Consider the following 25,410-nt stretch of genomic DNA (forward strand, 5'->3'; position numbering starts at 1 on the left):
ACGTGGGCCGCCAGGGGCTTCTCATTTGCTCCTCCAGCCTTCACTCAGCGGCTGCCCCTTCTTTTCCACCTGGCCGAGCACTCAGGCCGGATGGTCCCGCTCCCTTTTGTTTCTCTCCCGTCTCTTTCCTCCTCGCCCCCTAACCTCCCCCCTTTCCTCTATCCCGTCCCCTCCTCTCCTCCCTCCTCCAATCCCCTCCCCTCCCCTCTCCCCCTCTCCCCCTCCCCTCCTCCTTCCTTCCCCCTTTCCTCCCCGTCTCCGTCTCCTCCGCTGGCTGCAGAGCCGCATAGCCGCGCCTCCCTCCCCCGGAGCCTGGCACTGCCCAGCCTTGTTGGGTGTGGTCTCCCCCACCACCATCCATTCACTCCCTGATGGGGCAATGCGGAGAGGCGGCGGCGTGCTCCCCGGCTTCAGTCTGAGCCGTGAGTTCTCCAAGCCACCCTCCACACCCGGCGCTCCTTCTCCATCCACAGCCACTGGGAGGGCGCCGAGCCGCAGGGAGGTGCCGGTGGGTTCGAGTGGCTGCTTGGAGCAGCGCGCCCTACCCCGGCCCCCTAAACCCCCAACTTTCTGTGCACACAGACAGCAGCCAGACTTGCACTCTTGCCCGGATCCAGTGATATCTGGTTGCTGATTAAAGTGATCAGTCAATCCTGATACCGAAAAGGGTTGTTCCCGTCATCCTCAGGTCTCTGGCCTCAAAGACTTAAATAGCCAGCTGGGGCCGTTGGGGTGGACTGGGCCGCGCCACCCTCTGCGTGGATGCTCCAAGAACCCAGAGGACCTGAGCTCCCTGGGAAACGATGGCTCTGGTGGATGAACTTGTGAAACAGCATCACCAGAAGCAGAGGGCCTCACGCAGAAAACCCTTCCCACTTGGACTCACAGCAGAGTCCTGGGGATGGCCGGGGGCTCAGATGCCAGCCAGGAGTCATCTCCAGGCACATAATTGCATAATTGATGCGGCCTGCAGGAGGGTGATACAGCTGCAGCTCCGTCACCAAAAGCCTCCCAGTGTCACTTGCAGATCTTTTGAGAAAGACGAGGGTCCTGAGCAGGTCACCGGTGAAACTGATGACTTCTGTCAAAGTGGCTGGGGAGGCGCCACTGTGTCTGGGGTCTGCACCTCCAAGAGCCAGCGTTTCTGTATGCTTTCCTCCCAAGTGGGCTTCAAACAGGCTGGACCAGAGCAAGGTCATGAGGACGCTGGGACCAGCAGAAAGCTCTCCGAGGGCCTCATGTGAAAGTCGGCAGCTTCTGAACTCTCAAAGCAGGACACTCCGAGTTTGCCCAGCAGCTAAAATCCTCCTCCAACGCAGTCATAGGATAATAATAGGAACAGGGCCTGCATGGAGTGAGGTGTACCCTGCTCTGCAAGATGAAATCTGAGAGGGAATTGGGGTCTAAGAGCCCTTGTCACCTGCTGTCCCAGCCCCCAGGTGGCTGGCAGCCCTGGCCAGCTGTTTCATTATTCACTTATGGGGAAGCCAGCTGGTCTGGAGATGATGGCCACTAACATGATGGCCACTTTCCAGGAAGAAGGACCACAGGGAGGTCAAGAGGCAGAGGGTGGGGTACACCAGGGTCAGAACCTTTACTAGGGTTCCCAGGGAAGGATGGGGGAGGCAGGGGAGCCCAGCAGTGGCTGGTTGAGTAACTCCAAGGCTCTGGGACATGGGACTGGCCCTGCCCTCAGTGTGAGAGCTCCTAGAGGGGCTTGGGGTGGGGCTCAGGCTGGTTGGTTTGCAGGTAAAGGGGCCTCAGGTGAGCGGTTTACAGCCTCCAGGAATTAGGAACCTGGGAGAGGCAGTCCCTCTGGGTCAGTGAGGCCCCAGATGTCAAAGCCCAGAGTAAAGACAAAAGACAAAGAATCGACACGTGTGTATGTATAAATGGATCACTGTACGGTACCCTGGAAACTAACACAGCACTGTAGATAAACTATACTCCAATAAAATAAAAATTTAAAGTAAAAAGACAGTTAATACACAGGCCAGCCCTCCTCTCCCCTCTTCAGCCCTGACCTTCTGCAGAGCTCCCCTCTGGCCTCTCTTGAGTCCATGCAGCTATGCCAGCCATCTCCTAGTGAGCCAGCTGTTACAGGTCATGGATGTGCATTTGGGCACAGGAGTCAATGGCTTCTTTTCCAGTGCTCTTTGGGGTAATCTTTTTGAATAATCCTGAAGGAGGTGATGTCCCCCGCCAGGGTCCAGCCCCCACAGGATCCAGGGAAACGCGAAGGAGAAAAGGCCGTCGGCGATTGATTTAGAGAGAGATAAGGAAAGAATGTTGTAGATAAGAAAATAGAGGAGAGAAAGAGGCTGGTATTCCTTGGTTAACATAGAGAACCAATAAAACTCCGAGACAAGAAGTTTGCCCTGTTCACGGAGGCCACAGGTGCCCTCCCGGTCTCCCGAGGGAGTGAAGACGCAGAACGTCTTCCCGTTCAGGTCTTAGAAACCCGGGCAGATAAGTGAACGCAGGGAGCCCCCATGCTCCAAGGGATCAGCCTGAAAAAGAGAGGGAGAGGGAGAGAGAGAAAGAAAGATAGAAGAAAAAACACGGGATGACCAAGCTGTTTCGATGAGCGAGGCCCAAAAGCTTTATTTTTCAAAAGGTACTTTTATACCTTGCCTTATACATAGAGGGAAATGAAAGATGCAAGGTCATAGAGAGTCAGCCCAAACATTCCAGCAGTTTTGCCCTTATCGAAACCAGGATTTTTCTGCATACCTTTCCCACAAATGATGTTGTGTACAGTATCTTCTGGCCTTGGAGGCCTGTGAACATTTTATGACCCTCTTTTGATAAAGGCTGCTCAACCAGAAAACTTATTTTCCCTCAAAGTGTTTTTTCTTTATATTTCTAATCTATGTCAGCCTCAGAAAATGCCAAACAGAGTTACATCTCACAGAGTAAAGGTGCAGTGAGTTACAAGAAAGAACCAATTAGCTCAAAGATTTAATGTGGTTAAATTCAAGGCTATACTTGTTTTTCTTACATTCTCACTATGTTAACTAATGCATTCCCAGGTGCACAGTGGATAAGAGATATGGGAACTTAGCAACAAGCATTGGCCCAATAATGAAATCCTACACCAGCACTAGCACTACTCTAATAACTTTTAACTCTTTCAAAGGCTCTATGTTTTAGGCTTTCCGTGCCTCTCACAGTTGGGAGGCTGTAAATAATCACATGCGTAGCTGTAAGAGTCTGGATATACCTGCCGAGCAAGCTAGAATGCTAACAGAGGGGGTTTGATTTGAAATATTCCTCTCATGTTCAGGAGACTTATTAGCTATAACTCTAAGTTGATTTTCTCCAGAGAAAGGTGGTCAGGGTTCAGTTCAGTTCAGTCGCTCAGTCGTGTCCAACTCTTTGCGACCCCATGAATCGCAGCACGCCAGGCCTCCCTGTCCATCACCATCTCCCGGAGTTCACTCAGACTCACGTCCATCGAGTCAGTGATGCCATCCAGCCATCTCATCCTCGGTCGTCCCCTTCTCCTCCTGCCCTCAATCCCTCCCAGCATCAGAGTCTTTTCCAATGAGTCAACTCATCGCATGAGGTGGCCAAAGTACTGGAGTTTCAGCTTTAGCATCATTCCTTCCAAAGAAATCCCAGGGTTGATCTCCTTCAGAATGGACTGGTTGGATCTCCTTGCAGTCCAAGGGACTCTCAAGAGTCTTCTCCAACACCACAGTTCAAAAGCATCAATTCTTCGGCACTCAGCCTTCTTCCCAGTCCAACTCTAACATCCATACATGACCACAGGAAAAACCATAGCCTTGACTAGACGGACCTTAGTCGGCAAAGTAAAGTCTCTGCTTTTGAATATACTATCTAGGTTGGTCATAACTTTTCTTCCAAGGAGTAAACGTCTTTTAATTTCATGGCTGCAATCACAATCTGCAGTGATTTTGGAGCCCCCCAAAATAAAGTCTGACACTGTTTCCACTGTTTCCCCATCTATTTCCCATGAAGTGATGGGACCAGATGCCATGATCTTCATTTTCTGAATGTTGAGCTTTAAGCCAACTTTTTCGCTCTCCTCTTTCACTTTCATCAAGAGACTTTTTAGCTTCTCTTCACTTTCTGCCAGAAGGGTGGTGTCATCTGCATATCTGAGGTGATTGATATTTCTCCTGGCAATCTTGATTCCAGCTTGTGTTTCTTCCAGTCCAGCGTTTCTCATGATGTACTCTGCACAGAAGTTAAAGAAGCATGGTGACAATATACAGCCTTGACGTACTCCTTTCCCGATTTGGAACCAGTCTGTTGTTCCATGTCCAGTTCTAACTGTTGCTTCCTGACCTGCATACAGATTTCTCAAGAGACAGGTCAGGTGGTCTGGGATTCCCATCTCTTTCAGAATTTTCCACAGTTTATTGTGATCCACACAGTCAAAGGCTTTGGCATAGTCAATAAAGCAGAAATAGATGTTTTTCTGGAACTTTCTTGCTTTTTCCATGATCCAGCGGATGTTGGCAATTTGATCTCTGGTTCCTCTGCCTTTTCTAAAACCAGCTTGAACGTCAGGGAGTTCACGGTTCACGTATTGCTGAAGCCTGGCTTGGAGAATTTTGAGCATTACTTTACTGGCATGTGAGATGGGTGCAATTGTGTGGTAGTTTGAGCATTCTTTGGCATTGCCTTTGTTTGGGATTGGAATGAAAACTGACCTTTTCCAGTCCTGTGGCCACTGCTGACTTTTCCAAATTTGCTGGCATATTGAGTGCAGCACTTTCACAGCATCATCTTTCAGGATTTGAAGCAGCTCAACTGGAATTCCATCACCTCCACTAGCTTTGTTTGTAGTGATGCTTTCTAAGGCCCTCTTGACTTCACTTTCCAAGATGTCTGGCTCTAGATTAGTGATCACATCATCATGATTATCTGGGTCGTGAAGATCTTTTTTGTACAGTTCTTCTGTGTATTCTTGCCACCTCTTCTTAATATCTTCTGCTTCTGTTAGGTTCATACCATTTCTGTCCTTTATTGAGCCCATCTTTGCATGAAATGTTCCCTTGGTATCTCTAATTTTCTTGAAGAGATCTCTAGTCTTTCCCATTAGCCCCCTGTTAATGTCAGAGGAGTTGGTGAAAGTCATGAAATAGTAAAACAGACAGATTCTGGTTTGGGGGTAGATGCTCGAGAAAGCCTAGGGAGCCCCTTGAGTTCTGAAGCCTTGCATAACAGTTCTCTTCCACATGACCTTGTCATGGGTGGGATCTCCCGTGTGGCTCCTGGCAGTCCCCAGGTCCTCTGAAAGTGCGAGAAGGATGGACAGACATTTGGGGAGGCGCTCACGGCTCAGACTGTGCCTGTTTCCAGGCTGGTGTCTTATGGCCAGCATCTGTTTGGACAGTCATTAACTGCCTGTGGGGAGATCGGATGCATAAGAAGGAGCTCAGCCATTGCAGGGGCACCTCCCTCCAGGTCTCCCAAAGACACTTCAGTTCTGATCAGGGAGGGCCAGCTGGGCCTGACTGTCCATACTGCTGGCCGGCTCCCAGACCACTCCTAGGAGAAAGGAGTTGCAGTACCCTCGGCCTCTCCCCAGCCTTCACCCTGGGACCCCTGAGGCCTTCGGAATCAACCCTGAGTCAGCGGGGAGCAGGTGTCTAGACCTTGCTTCCTCCGCCATCCTGGGTGGCGACCGGGGCTGCATCTGTGAAATCACCGAGCCTGTGGGCTGGGCCGCCAGCTCTCAAGGACCTGAGACTCGCTGGGTCTCCGCTCCGGGCCTGATGTGTCAGCACAGGCCTGCCTTCTGTCCCGGTGGCCGGGACGCCGGACCCTCGGACTCCACTGCTGCCGGGAGAGAGCAGAGGCCCTGGTGGCCTCCCAGGCAACCCTCCTGAGCGTCCCTGCCGTGGGGCGGGGGTAGCTCCACAGGACACTGCATGTCCGCTGGGCAAGCTGTCCCGGCGGTAACTGTGAGTTGGGCGTGTGAGCAGGTCTCGCTGCAGGGCTGAACCTGCAGGTCTCGTCATTTCATTGCCTCACTGGAGGGTCCCAGTTGGAAACCCTGGTTGCAACAGCAGGGACCCCTGAGTTCAGCTTTATCCAAACAGAACCACAGGGCTCGCTCCCTCCCCTTCCCAGGAGTCCCCAGGGACAGCACGGCCTTCTGCCTGAGTGCAGACTCCAGTCCCCAGGGAGCCCGCCATCTGATCATCAGTTCTGATGAGGTTGACGGGGGTGAGGCCCAGACCACAGGATTTTTAGCCGCACCAGGAGATCCTACTATGGAGCAGATTGGGGCGCCCCTGTTTTGGCAGTGCTTGCAGGCCCCTCACCCCATCTGTGTTCCCCAGCCCAGGCTCAGTGCCCTGAAGACAGACTGGCTTACAGAGAAGCGGGGTCAGCAAGGGGCTGCGTGCCACGCTCTTGGTTGTGGGGAGGCTGTGCGGTTAAGGAAATGAACTCAGAGTCCAAAGAAGCGTCTCCATAAAAATGATGTATAGACCCATCACCTCCCACCGCTACATGGATGAACGCCAAGGCCAAGCGGCCGGCACTGTTTTCCTTTTCTGCTCAGGCCACAGGAAGCACTGGCTTTTTGATAGCAGGGCTCTCCAGGAATGTTGTTTTGATCATTGTGGTGCAAGAAGAAGATGGAGAAGAAACCACAAGAAATGGCAACTTGATTCATGACGAGCATCCTTAGAGGGAAGGTACCAGGTGCTGTTGCCCACCCTGCCTTCCTCAGGCCACACTCAACCCAGTCACCGTCCCAGGTCACCATCCCAGCCCCTTGGCCTTTACTGGGGCACAGGTCAGGCTCGCACTGGGGCTAGAGGATGAATAAGCTTTCACTGGCATCCCTGCTGGCAGACCATTATTTCCAGACTTTTTAAGGAGAAGGGCCTATGTTTGAAAGCTGCAGCCCTGGAATTCCAGCCCTGAGGCTCCAGGAGCTGAGGAGACCTGCTGGCTGAGGGACAGGGGTCCCTGCAGGCACGGGGGTCCCTCAGGTGGGGTGGGCAGGTGCCCTGAGCCTCCTTCCAAGCAGCTTCTTGCAGGCCTGACCCTTGGCCTTCTGCCTCTTGTCTGCTATTCTGTTTGGGTGGCAGTTAACCACCTTTGTTGAGATATTAGTAATTAGTGGTTGTGACACAGAGTGGGTGTAACCAGAACACTTACATCGTGTGGATCAGCCTCGTGACACCTTTCACAGTCCTGGGTGAAGAGCAACTTCAGGGGCTTTGTGCAACAGTGCCGAGTCCCTGCCCCACCACGAACTAGCTGTGTGACGCTGGATGTGCTTCTTAACATCTCTGAGCCTCAGTTCTCATTTTCATCTGCACTGAAGACAGATTAATCCCCCGCCCATCCCACGTGGCATTGTTGGGGTTTATCTTCACCTCACTGCTATCTCCTGGTCCAGCTTTATCAGTTGGGAACGTAGCAATGGAAAACCCCACTGACAAGGCTTACGTTTTAGTGGGACACAGACAAAATTAAATGAGTAGTCCAATGGTGCCCCATGTGAGACAGAGACAGAAGTCACATAGATAAATAAAGCTGGTCAGGGGAATGAGGCAGGAGAGGCTGCAGCTTTAAATAAGGTGCTCAGGAGGGAATCACGGAGGAGGTGACATCTGAGGAGTTGAAGCTGGACAGGCAGCCAGACAGGAGGGCATTCCTGATGGAGACAGCAGCGAGTGCAGAGGCCATGGCAGACTATGGGGCAGGGTCTGAGACCAGCAGAGAGAGAGCAGGGGTGAGGGGTGGCGAGTCCTGGGAGGATCAGAGGACTGGACGGCTGGACAGGGGTTTTGAAGAACCTCTAGCCTGAGGTGGAGACTGGGCAGGGATGATGGACAGCAGGGAGGCCCCTCAGAAACATCTGGCCACAGAAGATGGACAGATGCTTGCCCTGTAGGTCTACAGAGCTTCTTTTGTTTCCATGTTTGACCTCCTGGAAGGTTCCTGGATCACCAAGTGTCCACCTGCGTTCCCAGGCTCGTGGGCAGCTGGGCCTTCTGCTGGAATTAGATAGAAATGTGTGAGCCAAAGTCACGGCCAGGCTTCCTGGGTAGCTCAGCTGGTAAAGAATCCAGCTGCAATGCAGGAGACCCCGGTTCAATTCCTAGGTCCCGAAGTTTTCCTGAAGAAGGGATAGGCTACCCACTCCAATATTCTTGGGCTTCCCTCATGGCTCAGACAATAAAGAATCTGCCTGCAATGCAGGAGACCTGAGTTCAATCCTTGGGTTGGGAAGATCCCCTGGAGGAGGGCATGGCAACCCACTCCAGTATTCTTGCCTGGAGAATCCCCATGGACAGAGGAGCCTGGCAGGCCTACAGTTCATGGGTTCACAAGAGTTGGACATGACTGATTGACTAAGCATAGCACAGTGAGCCGAGGGGGTGGGCGTCACATGCGGGCCTGGCCTTTCAAAGCTTCTGCAGTGCCCTCCACCCTCCCCCTGCAACTCTCCAGGGTCAGGCCAGGATGGGCAGCAGTCCCTCCTCCAGTGATGTGGAAGCAAGACAATGCAGGCATAAACCTCAGCCAGCATCTCTGACACAGAGCATGCAGGGTTCTCACCATCCAGCAAGGGAGGCAGATGCTGCCCTCTGCCCTCTGCAGGGTGCAGAGCAGTGGTCCCAAGTGGCTGTGAGCTGGGCCGGGGGACCTGGTGCTGGGTGCATGCTCAGTGAGCCACGAGGAGCAGGCAGCCTCCCCGACCCATGATGTCTGACTTGCTCAGACATGATTTGTTATCCTGGCTATGGGTGATGTGAGGAAGGGCATCAACTGTTCACTGAGAGATTTTCCTGCCTTCTTCCTCTGTCTGGAGGCAGAGTGGGGACACAGGAGGAATAGGGCTAGGCTGTCCTCTTTCCTGAAATGAGAGCTTGGTGGCTATGGTGAGTGAGTGGCAACCCCAGAGATACATCCTCCTGGAATCTGTGAAGGGTCTCAAGATGGGATCCTCCTGGATTTAGGGTGTGGAGGGCTTCCTGGAGCCTGTTGGGCTACAGTCCATAGCATCGCAGAGCTGGACATGACTGAAGCGACTTAGCCCAGCACAGCCCAACAGGGCTTCCCTGGAGGCTCAGCTGGTAAAGAATCTGTCTGCACCGCAGGTGACCCAGGTTTGATCCCTGGGTTGGGAAGATCCCCTGGAAAAGAAAACGACAACCCACTCCAGTATTCTTGCCTGGGAAATCCCATGGACAGAGCAGCCTGGTGAGCTACAGTCCACGGGGGCGCAAGAGTTGGACACGACTTAGTGACTAAACCAAACTGCTGTAAATTTGACAATTTGACAGCTGGTGTCCTTACCAGAGAGAGGAGAAGGGAAGGCAAGACACAGACCTGGAGAGGAGGAGGCCATGCAGTGGGAGGGACACGGCCACCGGAAGCTGGGAGAGGCAGGTGGGGTCCTCCGCTGTGGCCCCCGAGGGAGCAGGGCCTCTGGAGCTGTGAGAGCGTAAGTGTCTGTTGTTCGAACCTGGTCTGTGGTCCTTATTTATGGTGGTCCCAGGAAATGTGGGCGGCCTCAAACTGGTGTCAGGCTCAGCTTTGCACACCTCTCCACAGGGGCCCCTGAGGTGGGCTCTGGATGCTCAAGCTGGAGCCCGGAGGCATCAGGCCACTCCTCATCAGTCACTGTGAGTGAGAAATGGGCTTTGAGGAAGCTGGTGCCACTTAAACTGGGCATCAGGGAGAACTTCTAGGCTGAAGAAGGCCAAGCAAGCGGCCGAGTGAAACCCATGCTCAAGGCTGAGACACCCTATTATACTTGTCATCAAGGCTTTAGCTTAAAGCACCCATCCCTGCCAAGTTACAGTGAAGGTTTGTCCCAAGAAAGCATTTTTAATGTAGATTGCAGCATTGTTTTGAATAGTGAAGGATCTATTGAAGGAGGAAGATTTAAATGTCTAATAACTGGGCAACAGGAAATGAATTAAAACTCATCCTCACTGCGATCAGAAACTATAGCTCTTAGGTGTTTGGCTGAGTGGACAAATGTTTGTGAACTGGTCTGCATCAGTTTCAGCTATAAAAGATGACAGTTTCCAGGAGACAGTGTCTGTGTGTGGGAGGCATGGGCAGCACAGCATTGACATTAAGAGGCTGTGGATCAGTCAGGCCTGGTCATATCCCGTGATCTCGTGTGACTGGCTTAACCTCTCTGACCCTCAGTATCTTCTGTACAGTGGGGAGAATGTTGCCTGTGGTACCCGTCCTTCCTGGGTAATGGTGGGGGTGAGTGAGATGAAGTGAGTAAGGTGCTGAGCATGTGCCTGGCACCTCCAAAATGTCTAAATTAGAAGAGGCTTAGGGGTAACAGTCTGACTGAAGAGAGCTTGGGCCAAGTTGCTCAGACTGACTTGTTCATGGTGACATCAACCGGGTGGATGGTACTAGCATGTTTCAGTGGGATGGGGTGGGATGTGATATGGTAGGGTATTAGTCTGGGTTCTTCAGAGATGATAAGGACTTGGCCCACACAGTGATGGAGGCTGAGAAGCACAAGACCCACAGCGGGCAAGCTGGAGGCCCAGGAGAGCCGAGGGTATGTTTCTAACCTAAGCCTGAAAGCAGGAGAAGACCAGCATCCCAGCTCGATGACCATCAGGCAGAGAAAAAGAATTGTGCCTCTCTCAGCCTTTTTGTACACTCAGGCCTTCAACTGATTGGTCGGGACCCACCCACACTGAGGAGGGCAATCTGCTTTACTCAGCCCACCTACCTAAGTGTTCATCTCACCTGGAGACATGCTCCTGGACACACTCAGAGTAATGTTGAACCAAATATCCGGGCACCATGCAGCGCATAAAGTTAACCATTACATGGGAGCAGGGTTTGGGGGAGAATGGATCCATTTCTGTATTGGAAATGGATCCCTGGGCTGGGGTCGCACCCGTGTCCCTTACCTCTCCTACGTTGGCAGGCGGGTTCTTTACCATTAGGGCCACCTGGGAAGCCCCAGTACTGTATGTGTATGGCTGAGTCCCTTTGCTGTTCGCCTGAAACCATCACAACATTGTTAATCAGCTGTACCCCAATACAAAATGAAAAACTCCCCCCCCAAAAAGTTTAACCAGCACAGGCAGGATGGGATAGAATAGACTAGACTAACACAGCCCATGTCTAGTAAGGCTGAGTTTTGTTGAGGTGAAGCAGTACAAGAAGTAAGCAGGCATGAAAGGAGGTCATGATGCAGGCTGCCTCAGTGAGGGACTTTGGGCAGCCCTATTTGCAGAGGAAGCAGTTGTTTCTTTAGACTTTTCTTTAGACTGAGATTGTGTCTGGGGTGCTTGAAGCCATTGTTTGCATAGCAAGTGCACCCTTGGATTGAAGTTATCTGGAGTGGTTTGGGTGGCGTTTGCACAGGAAGCTGCTCTTTTAAAATTAGACTATAGGTTGGTTTTCCCAGCTCAGAGGACAGCTGCTGGTGCTAAGTGAGCCCTCTCGGGCCAGGCTCCGGGCCTGGAGCAAATGCTGAGTGGGGGCGAGGGCCACAGGAAAGGGATAATAATGAAGTGCCAGGGTGCCAGGAAAAATCCCTCCATTGTTTAGATTGTGGAATGTGCAAAAGAAATGAGATTTGGTAGGAAATCCAGAAGGGGAGGCAAGCCTGTGCCCAGGCTTTGGTGAACCTAGCCCAAGGCCTTAGCTTCTCGTTGGCCTCTTCCCCTGGAACAGCCCAGGCAGCCAGGCCTCCTGGTACTCTAGGGAGGGAAGACCTGTCCGAGGGACCGTGGGCGGGGGGTGCAGGGAGGGAGGGATGGTGCCCTTGGCCCCTGGTCCTGCTCCTTCCCGGTGGCTGTCGGGAAGGAGTGGGGCCACTACCCAGGGCGCTCGGGTGCCCTGCAGGTGTGGCAGTGTGGTGGCAGCATGGAGGTGCTGCCCTGCTCCCGCGTGGCCCACATCGAGCGCACCAAGAAGCCCTACAACAACGACATCGACTACTACGCCAAACGCAACGCCCTGCGAGCGGCCGAGGTGTGGATGGATGGCTTCAAGTCCCACGTGTACATGGCCTGGAACATCCCCATGACCGTAAGCTGGCCAAGCTGGGCAGGGAGGGGCCGGGGGCAGGGGCAACACCTGGGGACAGCCTCAGGGTCATCCAAGGGCACAGCTGGACAGCTCCATCTCAGAAACATCATTCCCTTCACCGAGGAGAGCCTGTTTCCAACAGCTGTGACGCTCGTTGGCAGCCCCCTACACCACCACAAGAGCTCCTTCACTAAATATTACGAGCCCCTGAGAGGATGCAGCGGTGGCACTGAGGAGAGGGCTCCCCCAGGGCGACCACAGCCCCTCCTGGGACGCACAAGCATCCCCCTTGCCCTGCGGAAGCCTCTCGTGTCAGTTCTGCAGGAGTCCACAGTGATATGATGACCCCATGCCTTGCACACACGAGTGTGCATAGCTGATGAGTGGCAGAGTAGGCATGTAACTTGGTCCTCCACAGGACCCTGTCACGAGGGTCTCAGGGCCTGGGGATGGCGGCTTCTCTCATGTGTGCTGTCTGCAGCCGGATCTACCCATGCTGGGGGCCCCCACCAGGGGTCTGCCTGCTGCTGCTGGCCAGAAGCAGGAGCTGGGCGTGACCCAGAGGGTCCAAGCCAGTGCCTGGGGGGCAGGGCAGCCTGAGAAGGGGGCTTGGGCATACGTGTGTGTGTACATGTGCATGCATGTACATACAGGGGCATGTATATATGTGCTGAGGACAGGCTCTCCTTGTCCCCCAACCCCAACCAGCTGCAGAACCAGACTTCACACACAGGCTGCTTCCTTGGACACAGGAGGATTTGAGTCTCTGGGGGTAGACTTGTCCTGGGAACAGGTTTTTTTTTTTACATCCACCCACAGAAAGAGCTGGATCTTCTATTAGGATCCACACACACATATAGGCTCACATGTATATGTGGATTTTTAGCTTAAAGATAGAGCTTCGTGTGTATAACAAAAAAGTTAAGAAGCAACAATTATCTTCATTATGTGCAAAATGTCCTAGTGTTTTAAACAACTTCACTGGAACCGTCTGAATTGAGTCAGATCACAGCCCAGCATCTGGTGATATCTCCCAGGCCTGCTCGCACCCAAGTCCAGAGTCTGCCCTTCTCCCCAGGCCCGCAGGCAGTCCTTAGCTGGCATCAATGCTTGGGGACCTGGGCTTAGGGAGTGGGCTTCCTCCAACCCACCCACATCCCCCACCTGTCACTGAGCGCCAGGGCCTCCGAGACCACCCTGAGCTTCAGTGTTTGGCTACAAGGACTCAGAACTCAGGAGAGCTGTCACTTGAGGGTTGGGGTTTGTTATGATGAAAGAACAGACAGTGCTGAATTCTCCCAGCAGCAGCACATGTCGGCTGTCACCAACCAGGGAAGGTCCCTGGTCAGCGTCTGGAGTTTATGGGGCTCATGTGCACATGGCTGATCTCTGTGTGCCAACTTGGTCTCAGGTCCCTGCAGAGGTCAAGCTAATGCCCACAGCAACCCCCACAAATCATCCTGTAGTACAGACCCTCTGGCCCAGCCCAGGTAAACAGCAGTGCTCAGGATGTTCTAAGTTACATCCCAGGTGAGTGTGCAGGGCATGACAAGCAAGCCAGGCCCACACATGCCGCCAGTGGCCGACTGAAGGCCAGGCCGGTCTCCAGCGGGACCTGCTGCAAACAGGCCAGAGACGGCAGGCCTTTGCCATCAGCCCTGCTGCCCTGGACCTTGCAGGGTCCTGGGAGGGCAGGAGGCTCCCAGACAAGGAAGCCTGAGGGCGGGGACGCTCCTGGAGGGGTGCCTGTGGGTCCCGCAGCTCCCCCCTCCCCCGGGTCGTGGCCTGGGTTGTCAGGGCTCCGCACACCCCAGCACCTGCCCTGCCTCACTTCCGGCCTCGCAGAACCCGGGCGTGGACTTCGGGGACGTGTCCGAGCGGCTGGCCCTGCGCCAGAGGCTGAAGTGCCGCAGCTTCAAGTGGTACCTGGACAACGTGTACCCGGAGATGAGGACGTACAACGACACCCTCACGTACGGAGAGGTACCGCCTCCGCGGATGGCTGGCACCCCGCACCCCGCCTCCCAGCTCCCTGGCCTGTCCCTGTGCGAACTTCCATGGACAGCAGCCGGCAGAGCACACAGGCACACTCACACGCCAGTGTAAGAGCTGCATGGACGCACACGCATGCCTGCCACCGTGGTTCACAAAGTAGATTCGGAGACACGTGTGTGTGTATGTGTACATGTGCCGCACACATGTGCTTATATGTGCCCACACGCACATGCGTGGATCCATGCAATCGCATATACATGTGTAAGTCTGCGGGCTTCCCTGGTAGCTTAGCTGGTAAAGAATTCACCTGCAATGCAGGAGACCCCAGTTTGATTCCTGGGTTGGGGAGATTCCCTGGAGAAAAGATAGGCTACCCATACCAATATTCTTGGGCTTCCCTGGAGACTCAGACAGTAAAGAATCTGCCCGCAATGTGGAAGATCTGGGTTCGATCCCTGGGTTAGGAAGATCCCCTGGAGGAGGGCATGGCAACCCACTCCAGTATTCTTGCCTGGACAATCCCCATGGACAGAGGAGCCTAGTGGGCTACATCCATGTGGTTGCAAAGAGCCGAACATGACTGAGCTACTAAGCAAGCATGTACATCTAAGTGTACACAGACACAAAAGTACACATTTGCACACAGTTTTGCTCACATACATACATACAAAAAGCTACCCCATACATCTTCCCCTATGTACACAGACCCCATCCATCGAGCCTGCTCTGCACGTTACAAATACTGGTTGCCAAGACAAAATGACATGTGAACATGAGCAGACACATGCAAAGGCCTGCCATGGAGGTGGTCACATGCACCGCCTTGTTCGTGTGCCGCCAATGCCTGCATGTTGAGAGCACAACGGAAGAACCCAGAGACTCACCAGGAGAGGCACCAGCTGTGGGAAGACCCTCCTGTCTTCCCCGGCCCCCACATACATGGCCATACCCACCTCTCCTTAAAGCCGGGAAGAGCAATGTGTTCCTGCCCTGGTCTGTGCTGGGGTACAGACCTCCTTTCCCCTGTCTGTTACCCCCAGCAGGGCAGCCCGACTTGCTCTCAGGGTGGAGTCAGGGTTGGGCAGAGTTGGAGCTGCAGGAGTCCCGAGGCTCAGAGCTGCACACAGGCATCTCTTGCATCTATCAGCCACGCAAGCCTCTAGGCAGGCCCAGACGGGGACTGTGGGAATAGAAACACCCACCCTTCATCAACCCTACCACTGTTAAGGGGAAGAGCTGCAGTCATACAGTCAAAGGCCTGAACTCGGGGAGGCCATTCACAGGAGCCAGACAGTCCTCAGCCAGCCCACTGGCCAGAGCGCCATGCTCCCCTCCCTCGTCCCCTCTCATCCTGGGAGGACTACCCCTTCCTGAGACCACTGGCCCTGGGCAGGGGACGGGTGAGTAAAGCCCTTCTAGCCTCCTTTAGCCCCTTGTGATGGGGCTTCTCCTTTGGCTTCTGGTCGTAGGTGAGAAACAGCAAAGCCAGCGGCTACTGCTTAGACCAAGGAGCAGAGGACGATGACCGCGCCATCCTGTACCCCTGCCACGGGATGTCCTCCCAGGTAGGGAGGATGGTGATGTCTCTCAGGGACCACAGCCCAGACCACAGCCAGAAGTAGCACCCAGGGAACAGGGTCAGGCTGGCTGAGGTGTCCTGATGCCACAGTGGCTGAGTTCAGGCCCCAGATAAATTAAGAGCAAGAGCTTTGGTGCCAAACAGGCCTTGAGCAAATCACCTAACATCCATGCCTCAGTTTCCCCATCCGTTGGATGGGATGATCATGGTACCTACTTCTCAGGCTGCTGTGTGGACTGAAGTGGAAAATGAGGGTAAAATAAACAGTAGCCACAGGGTAGACAAAACCCAGGAAGTATCACATTAACCACCAGTTCTTAGAGCTGAACACCTGCCAAACCATGCTGCAGCTCAGAGTCACCTGGAGGGCTTTAAAAACATCCATGCCAGTGTCCAGAACCCAGGCCAGTGGAGTTGGTGGGTACAGGTGTGCAGACTCCAGGCTGGTGGAATCAGTGGGTTCAGGGGTATGGGACAGCTTGTAGGAGAAATGCTTTTTCTCAATGGGTGTTGAGTGTTCTTTAAAATTAACTCCCGAAATGACACTTGGCCCCCTCGAAGCTCTCTGAATCTGTGCTCTAGGACATCCATGGATGCTGACGTGTCCATGCAGCTGCCCAGGGGTGCTTTGCGGATGGGAGGGACCCCTGAACCTATAATGACAACAGAGCACACCTCTCTTCCTCCCATCCTGCCACCTCCTCACAGGACCCCGGATGACATATGGCCCATCGAGATGCTATTGTGGCCTCCAGAAAGAAATCCACTTTGCTGGGCCCATCAGACACGGGAGGAGAGTCCTCTGGCTGGCATAGACCCTAAGTGAGGGGCCATGTCTTGTGGGGTGTCTTTGGACAGGCTCTGTTTGTCTGCCCCCTCGAGGGGAAGCAACACAAGGTGACAGGTGGACGTGGTCATTTCCCACTGAGCCCTGCTGTGGAGAGAAGCAGTGCAGGGCCGGCCTCGAGCTGTTTGGGGCAGGGACTCGCATGGCTGGGTGAGGGGTTGGTGTTCCAGCGACCCTGCTCAATTCCCCAGGGAAGCCCGCTCCACATGGGGACCCTGGGGCAGCCAGCAGAAGGGGCCTCGCTGCTGCCGGAAATGGAGTGGAGGTGGAGACAGGTGGATGGGGGAGGCCATCCCATGTGGCCGAGCCCCACAGAGAGATCTGATGGACCTGTGTCGACAGCAAGCCAGACACACCCACAGTAATTTCTCCTTTGCAAACAGCTTCAGTCTGTTTGGTCTCCATGAAGCCTGTTAAAATATTAAGGGGGACAAGCTATGCCCCCAAACCCCAATCCCCAGCTGTGTTAGTGTCCTGGGGCCACTGTGATGAAGTACAGCCAACTGGGCACTGGTTTAAGTGACAAATGTTCATTATTCTGTCAGCTCTGAAGACCGGAAATCTGAAATTCAGGTATGAGCAGTGTTGTGCTCCTCCCGAGGCTCTAGGGACATTCCCCTCTGCCTCTGGTGGCCCTTGGAGTTCTTTTCTTGTCGTCACTTCCTCCAGTCTCTGCCTTCATTGGCACATGGGTTGTATGGCCTGTATCTTCATCTTCCCCCTCCTTTCTCCCGTGTCTATGTCTTCTCTCCTTATCAGGACACCAGTCATGTTGGATTAGGGCCACCCTAACCCAGTATGGGGCTTCCCAGGTGGCTCAGTGGTAAAGAATCCACCTGCCAATGCAGCAGACCCAGGTTCGATCCCTGGGTCAGGAAGATCCCCTGGAGCAGGAAATGGCAACACAGTCCAGTATTCTTGCCTGGGAAATCCCATGGACAGAGGAGCCTGAAGGGCTATAGTACATGGGGTTGAAAAGAGTTGGACACCACCTAGCAACTAACCCACAACAAGCCCAGTGTGACCTCATCTTCCCTAGAGCGCTTCAGCAATGACCATGTTTCCAAATGAGGTCATAACCACAGGTACTGGGGGGTTAGGACTTCAACATGACTTTGGGGGGGCCACAGTTCAGCCTATAACAATTGTTCAGTCACTCAGTCGTGTCCAACTCTTTTCGACCCCATGGATTGCAGCATGCCAGGCATCCCTGTCCTTCACCATCTCCCACAGCTTGCCCAACTCATGTCCAGTGAGTTGGTGATACCATCCAGCCATCTTGTCCTCTCTCGTCCCCTTCTCCTCCTGCGTTCAATGTGTCCCAGCATCAGGGTCTTTTCTAATGAGTCAGCTCTTTGCATCAGGTGGCCAAAATATTGGAGCTTCAGCTTCAGCGTCCGTCCTTCTAATGAATATTCAGGACTGGTCTCCTTTAGGATTGACTGGTTTGATCTCCTTGTAGTCCAAGGGACTCTCCAGAATCTTCTCCAACACCACACTTCAAAAGCATCAATCCTTCAGCACTCAGCCTTCCTTATGGTCCAACTCTCACATCCATACATGACTACTGATAAAACCATAGCTTTGACTAGATGACCCTTTGCCGGCAAAGTAGTGTCTCTGTTTTTCTTTTTTCTTTTTTAAATATTTATTTATTTGCCTGCATCAGGTCTTAGATGAGACTTGTGGGATCTAGTTCCATGACCAGGGATCAAACCCAGGCCCCTTGCATTGGGAGCTTGGAGTCTTAGCCACTGGACCATCAGGGAAGTCCCTCTCTCTGCTTTTCAATATGCTATCTGGGTTTGTCATAGCTTTTCTTTCACGGAGCAAGTGTCTTTTAATTTCATGGCTGCATTCACCATCTGCAGTGATTTTGGAACCCAAGAAAAAGCAGTCTGTCACTGTTTCCATTCTTTCCCCATCTATTTGCCATGAAGTGATGGGACTGAAGCCATGAACTTCATTTTTTTAATGTTGAGTTTAAGCCAGCTTTTTCATTCTGCTGTTTCACTTTCATCAAGAGGCTCTTTAGTTCCTCTTTGCTTTCTGTCATAAAGGTGGTGTCATCTGCATATCTGAGGTTATTGTATTTCTCCTGGAAACCTTGATTCCAGCTTGTGCTTCATCCAGCTTGGCATTTTGCATGATGTATTCTGCATATAAGTTAAATAAGCAGGATGACAATATACAGCCTATAACAATGACCATAAAGAAATCCAGTCTTGGACCAAAATCTTCACACCTGCAGATGGTTAGTCAACAGTCTTCAGCTAGTGGGCACAGACAAAGGCATGGACCCTTCATGGTAGGGCCCAGCCCTCTGTCCTCTGTCCACTGTACTGGTTTGACCAGTATGCCTGAGAAGGACATAGGGCAGGTGTGTCCACCTCCACATGGGCACGGGAGCCCTCCCAGGCTAGACTCGATAGCCTGGGGGTCATTTAAAGGCCCTTCCTTTAACTCGTAAGGTTTTATTCTGATAATTTTCAAACATCCAGAAAAGTAGAAAAGTCTTAAGATGACCAACCACACACTCATGGGATCAGCAAACAGCAGCCTGCCAGTCAAAGAACAGTTTTTAGCTTTTTAAATGTTTATGGAGGGAAAAGAAGAAAAAGAACATGCGACAGTGTCCACAGAGCACGCTTGCTTGCTCCCTGCCCTTCACAGACACGGTTTTCCACCCCTGATCCAGATGCAATGGTGTTCAGACTGGGCTGTGTTTGTATCATCTACTTTTTCTGAGTCACTTTAAAGCATATTGCAGACGTTGAGTCCTTTCACCTCTGCATACATCAGGTGCGTGCTCAGTCACTCAGGTGTGTCCAATTCTTTGCAGTCCTGTGGACTGTCACCCACCAGGCTCCTCTGTCTGTGGGATTTTCCAGGCAAGAATACTGGAGTGGGTTGCTGTTTCCTCCTCCAGGGGAATCTTCCTGACCCAGGGATCGAATCCATGTCTCCTGCGTCTCATGCACTGAGCCACCTGGGAAGCCCCTCTTCTCTTCTGAATCTACCCGTTTAGCAGCTAATATCCTGCCCATTTCCATACAGTTTGTTTACTACTCTCCTTCCTGGAATAACATATCTTTCTGCTCCCTATTTTCCCTTTGACTTTATTTCTTCAGTGCTTTGTTTTGTTATATTGCAGGGTTTGTTTTTTGTTGTTTGTTTTTGTAAGTTGCCTTCATCCCTCTGTGGACCAAGACAAGTGCCTGTGAAACTTTTGCTGTCCTGGCCTGGACTCTGAGCTTTTGGACTCCTGTCTGGCAACTTCAGTCACATTAGACCCAGCACCGTATTGAGCACACAATAGGTGCCTAATTCTTGCCTGACTGGCAGTTTGATAAACATCACTTAACCCACTCCCAGCTAGTGCTCAATGACTGGCCCATTCACACACAAGTCTGGATTATTGAAATCCTCTCCCTCATCCCTTCTACTGGGGAATTGTGACCAACCAGCTCTCAGGAGAGCCCAAGTAGTCTGAGGGTGAGATACCAGAGTTGATGCTTCCTGAGGATGCATCTCTAAAAAGTATATGGCTTCCCCACAAGCCAGCAGCGATGCCCTATAGTCACCCATGCCCTTCTCAGCCTGGTTTGCTCCCCCAGCTGGGCGTCTGAGGCAGGGCCAGGGGAGCCGCTGGCCAGAGGCACAGGAGTGGAGACTCCTCCTTAGTGCAGAGCAGCCTCCTGACCAGACCCTCCGGCTGTCAAGTCCTCCATGGGCACAGGGATGGGCCATCAGCTTCACCCCCCACCCCTGCTGGCCCTCCTGAGCACTGACCATGCTTGGCTCCGCTGAGTCCTTACCTGCAAGGCTGAAGCTACAGGTAGCCCACTTGGAGCTCATGCTGGACATTTCATGGGCTTCAGGTCCTAGATTCAAACCTCTTCAGGGTCAGAAAGTTAACAGAGAAGTGGCATGAGCGTATCTGTGATCACCTGTCCCCAGACAAAATGACCTGAAAGGACCACTTTGGTCATAAATCTGCAGTAGGGCCAGTCATCTGCACAGCATCGCCCCGGGAACCTGGCAGGCTGGCGGGGCCCCCTCTGAGCTGCGGTCGGCTGGCTGCTCTGGGGTCTCGGGCCCTCCCCACGTAGACTCCACCCCCACCCTGCTGGGCTGAGCAGCCATCCCATCAGCAGGGTACATGGAGATGCGGGAGGTGTCCTGAATGTCGACACCTTGCCCCAGAGTTAGTGGCACCATTTCTGCGATGTTCACACACCGCCCCCCCCCCTCCCCGGCCCCGACCCCTTGCAGGAGGACTTGGAAGAAAGCGTGGGCTTCACGCTTGACGGGGGTGTCAGAGTCGCCGGGCCATGTGAAGGTGCCGGGGCGGTGGTGTTCTATCAGATTGTACTGGAAAATACAGCAGTGTGTGTGTGTGTATGTGTGCGCCCACACGCTCTTATGTGAAAGCAGTCAAGAGAAAGGCGAGGAGGGAAGCCCAGTGACTTCTGTGTGCTCGGCGCGCTCTGCGTGCGGTGCCCTAGGGTCCTCACGGTAGCCCTGCCAGGCAGGCACTGTCATTATCTGCTCACACATGAGGAAACCGAGGCACAGAGAGGTTACGTGACTTGCCCAAAGCCACACAGCCCAGGCGCGGAGGAATCTGGAGCACTGGTTTCCTCATTAGGACACAGATGTTGCTTACCTGGTGTTTGGCAAAAAAAGTGACCTGGGATCATAAACTTGGGGCTGCTTGTGGTTCAAGGGGAGACGGGTGGGCTGCGCAACCGTGGAACCCTCTTTCTCCGAGGCTGAAGGGCAGGCCCCACGGAGGGTGGGGTCTGCACGGAGCTCAGGGGAAGAGGTCTGAGGCGGTCCTCCTGGGGGGATTTGCAGAAGCAACGGGGCTGGGGGCGTGGGGCCACCAGACGCGGGTCTCCCCTGCATCCCGGGGCTCAGGGCTCTCCTTGGAGGGCCAGCCCTTCCCCAGGAAGGTTGGCCCTGGTGACTGGGCTGACCCCGCCCACCACGCTCCGCCCATGATGCCCCGCCCACCCCCTTCAGGGCCTAGGGCCCAGCCCCGCGCAGGGCCACCTTGTGCCCATGCACCCCGCTCTCATGGCCTCTCCCCAGCTGGTGCGGTACAGCGCCGAGGGCCTGCTGCAGCTGGGCCCCCTGGGCTCCACCGCTTTCCTGCCTGACTCCAAGTGCCTGGTGGATGACGGCAGGGGCCGCACGCCCGCCCTGAAGAAGTGCGAAGATGTGGCCCGGCCCGCGCAGCGGCTGTGGGACTTCACCCAGGTCAGCGGGCCGCTGGGACCCCTGGGTCTCTGGGCCAGCCCGTGGGGGGAGCTGAGGGCAGTGGGGGCCGAACTTAAAGGTCCAGGGGGGCTGGATCAGCTGTTCCCACATGAACCCCCTCCACAGACGTTAGGGGATCTGCCGGCAGGCGCGGTCAGGGAAGGGCTGGGCTGGTCCCAGCACCCTGGCTGCCTCCTCAGGGCCTCGCTGCCCCACACTGCCTACTCCTCCAGCTTCCTGGAGGGGTGAGGGGGAAGGGTTTCGCCAGAACGGGTGGATTCTGAGTGCCCCAGCTGCTGATTGAGTGGGACCGAACTGGACTTGCCCAGAGATTTGTTCAGGGCAAGTGTGCTAAGTTGCTTTAGTCCTGTTGACTCTTTGCGACCCCATGGATTGTAGCCTGCCAGACTCCCCTATCCATGGGATTCTCCAGGCAAGAATACTGGAGTGAGTTGCCTGGCCCTCCTCCAGGGGATCTTCCCAACCCAGAGATCGAACCTGCTCCTGCTTCTCATAAATCTCCTGCATTGCCAGGTGGATTCGTTACCACTACTTCTACCTGGGAAGCCCCAGAGATTTGTTGAGATTGACCCAACTCCTCCCAAGCAGGAGACCCTGGGACAGACATGTGCACAGTGCTCTCTGGGGGCTCCCATTACAGCAGGAATGAGCTGTCACTGTGTCACGCAGAGTCAATGAAATCAGGGTCCCCAGGAGGCTGGGTTTGGGGCCAGGACACTGAGGTCCACAGTGCATGGAAAGGACCTCTGGAGAACAGAGAACAGAATACAAGCCTTGGATCCTCAGGTTTAGGCCAGAGCCCTTGATGTTGGAAGGACCAGAGAGCCTGCAGAGGTGGCCAATGGGCAAATCGGACCTGCCAGGGGTCAGGGGGGCATATTGGGGGGAACACCCATCTCAAGGGCCCTGGAGTCCATTGTTTTGATCATTCCTGGGACCCCAGGAGAAGAGAGGTGGCTGTTGGGAGGCAGTGTTGGAGGGCAGATGGTCAGTGGGGACAGAGGGATGGGAGACAAGAGGGCTGGGAAGAGGCAGGACCTGACCCTCAGGTGGCCTTGGCATCACCCCCACTTCCAGGAAGCTCTCGGGATGGGACCCATGGGCTCACTGGGTCTCCCTCCCTCGCAGGGTGGCCCCATTGTGAGCAGAGACACGGGCCGGTGCCTGGAGGTGGAGATGTCCAAGGATGCCAACTTTGGGCTCCGCCTGGTGGTGCAGAGGTGCTCAGGACAGAAATGGACCATCAGAAACTGGATCAAGCCGGGGCGGCACTGACCCCCAGCCTCACCCTGCGCCCGCACCCCAATGAAGAGTCCGAGGACCTGGGGCAGGTGTGGAGCCCTCCCACTCAACCCACCACTCAAACCCAGAGGGCCTTGGTCATGCCTGCACCACCTTGGGTACTGACTTCTCCGTGGCTGCTGGCGGGCCCTGTCACCTGAGACCTAGGGACCTCCCTGTGCTCTGCAGGCCGATGCCAGGACCAGCCCCCCTCCAGGAGCACGGACCTCCCTCAGCTGGCGGCTCTGCCTGAGCGCATCAGCTGACAGCCAACTCCAGCTCCAGATCACGTGCCTTTTCTACGGTATTCCTGTCCAGCCGCCCACGGCCACTTCTTCTGCATGTGCTGAGCCCCTGTCCATCTCCCAGGCAGAAATAGCCCCCTGTGAACTCTGAGCTCCCGATGTCTCCAGCCCTGGGTGGGGCTGCCCCTGTGACTATCTCCACCTAAACCCTGACTGGTGAGGGGAGCGGGGCAGCAGTAGCTGTGGTGACATCAAAGACAACCCCAAGGGCAGCGCTGGGTGAGAAGGCGGCTGTGACTGCTTTGGTCCAGGAAAGAGCAATTAAACATACACACCTGATGTCTCGTCCACAGGAGCTAGTCAGCAGTCCAGGGAGGGATCCCTGTTCTAGCGGCTAACCCAGGGTCAGGCGCCTTCTCATGTTACTCTAAGGCAAGGGTCAGCAAATGATAACCCGTGGCCCCTTGCCTATTTTTATAAATAAAGTTTTATTGGCACACGGCCACACCCCTCTGTTCATGTATTGTCCACGGCGGCTTTCATGCTCCAGTACCAGAGCTGAGAAGCAGCACACCCCCGACCAGGGCTGTCCTAAGACCTCCAAGACGCCCACTTGGGCAAGAGGATGCTTCATGATTGCACTTAGAATTGCAGGACACTGGGAAGGAAACTGGAGAAAAAGTTCTGGCTGTCTCTTTCCCCCACCAGGCCCAGTGCCAAGCAACAGTCCAATCCTAGCTGCTAACCTCCTTCCCGATGATGGGCATCTTCAGCTGTGGCATCAGTGAAGGGCCCCAGGGCAGGCTGGGCTCACCCAGCCGTGGAAATGAACAGCAGATGAGATGCCAAGCTGCTGAAAGCCGACCAACTGTCTCCTCCCACACAGAGGGTCTCCTGGGGATGGAAGCTGGGGGCACCATCAGTGACTTCCTAGTTTCTCCCCATTTTTTTTCTTTTGCTTTTATTTATTCGTTTATTTTTGGCCATGCTGGGTCTTCACTGCTACATGAGCTTTTCTCTAGTTGCAGCGAGCAGGGGTTACTCTCTAGCTGTGGTGTGCCGGCTTCTTACTGCGGTGGCTTCTCTTGTTGCAGAGCATGGGCTCTAGAGGGCTTAGTTGCTCTGTGATGCATGGGGCTTAGTTGCTTCATGGCGTGTGGGATCTTCCTGGACCAGGGATCGAACCCGTGTCTCCTACATTAGCCTGCAGATTCTTTACCATTGAGCCACCATGGAAGCCCTCCTCCCCATTCTTAGAGAGTAACCTGGAAGGCAGGGTGGCAGGGGTTCCAAACAACAGGGCTTTAAGCTGGGGGGAACTTGAAGATCTCTGTTCTCACCTTGCTGTAGCCAGGTAGTCTGTCTTCCCAGAAGTGGGAGAGTGGCCCTTCCCCCTTGCCTCCTGGGTTCCCCCATCTTGCTCCCTGCCTCCCAGCACTGCCTCTTCCTAGGAGAGGAAAAGTCACTTCTGCTAGTGCCAGGGATCTCATATCCTGTTGGTGAGGGGGGCAGTTTTTCCCAAAAATGAGCTTCCGAAAGAGCTGAAAGCAGAAGTGTTACTGAAACAAACTTGGGTCCACTCACCCACACACACAGTGAAGCCAGTGTACTGACCGGGGTTTGTGGCGAAGGAAAATGCAGGCGCCAAGCAAGGAGTCTGGGAAGTTCGTGCTCAAAAGACGCTAACTCCCAATGGCTTTCAGGGCAAGATTCTTAGAGATGGGATGAGGGAGGGGGGTTGTGGGGTACGTGATGAGCTGGTGGACATTATTCTGGTTGGTTGGTGGTGAGGTAATGCCGTTAACTTCTCCCACCTAGTGGGGGTTTCAGTATCTGCAAAATAGCTCAAAGGGAACTTCCCTGGTAGTCTAGTGATTGAATCCACTGTCAAATGCAGAGAAAGAGGGTCTGATGCCTGTCTGGGGAACTAAGCCTGTGGACCATAGCTACTGAGCCTGTGTGCCACAACTAGAGAAAAGATCCCACATGGTTGAGAAAACAAAACATTAAAAAAAAAAAAAAACAGAAACAACACTGTAACAAACTGAATAAAGATTTCAAAACAAAACAGTCACTGGCCAAGGACTGGTCTTCAATAATTCAGAAGATTCTGGCAAGTGAAGTTACAACAGTGTAACAGTGTAGCAGCC

At 54.0% G+C, this 25,410-nt stretch overlaps 1 protein-coding gene across 1 annotated transcript in view; it reads left to right on the plus strand.

The window, feature by feature from the left end:
• GALNT9 (polypeptide N-acetylgalactosaminyltransferase 9) overlaps positions 1 to 23,009 on the plus strand; it is a 118,582-nt gene extending 95,573 nt beyond the window's left edge. Inside the window, exons 7-11 of the mRNA XM_052654841.1 lie at positions 11,842 to 12,027; positions 13,873 to 14,010; positions 15,492 to 15,587; positions 21,546 to 21,713; positions 22,863 to 23,009. Coding sequence (XP_052510801.1) covers positions 11,842 to 12,027; positions 13,873 to 14,010; positions 15,492 to 15,587; positions 21,546 to 21,713; positions 22,863 to 23,009 — 735 coding nt within the window. The remainder of the gene's footprint in view (positions 1 to 11,841; positions 12,028 to 13,872; positions 14,011 to 15,491; positions 15,588 to 21,545; positions 21,714 to 22,862) is intronic.
• The last annotated feature ends 2,401 nt before the right edge of the window (positions 23,010 to 25,410 follow it).

Source organism: Budorcas taxicolor, chromosome 17, assembly GCF_023091745.1.
Source record: "Budorcas taxicolor isolate Tak-1 chromosome 17, Takin1.1, whole genome shotgun sequence".
Taxonomy (NCBI): domain Eukaryota; kingdom Metazoa; phylum Chordata; class Mammalia; order Artiodactyla; family Bovidae; genus Budorcas; species Budorcas taxicolor.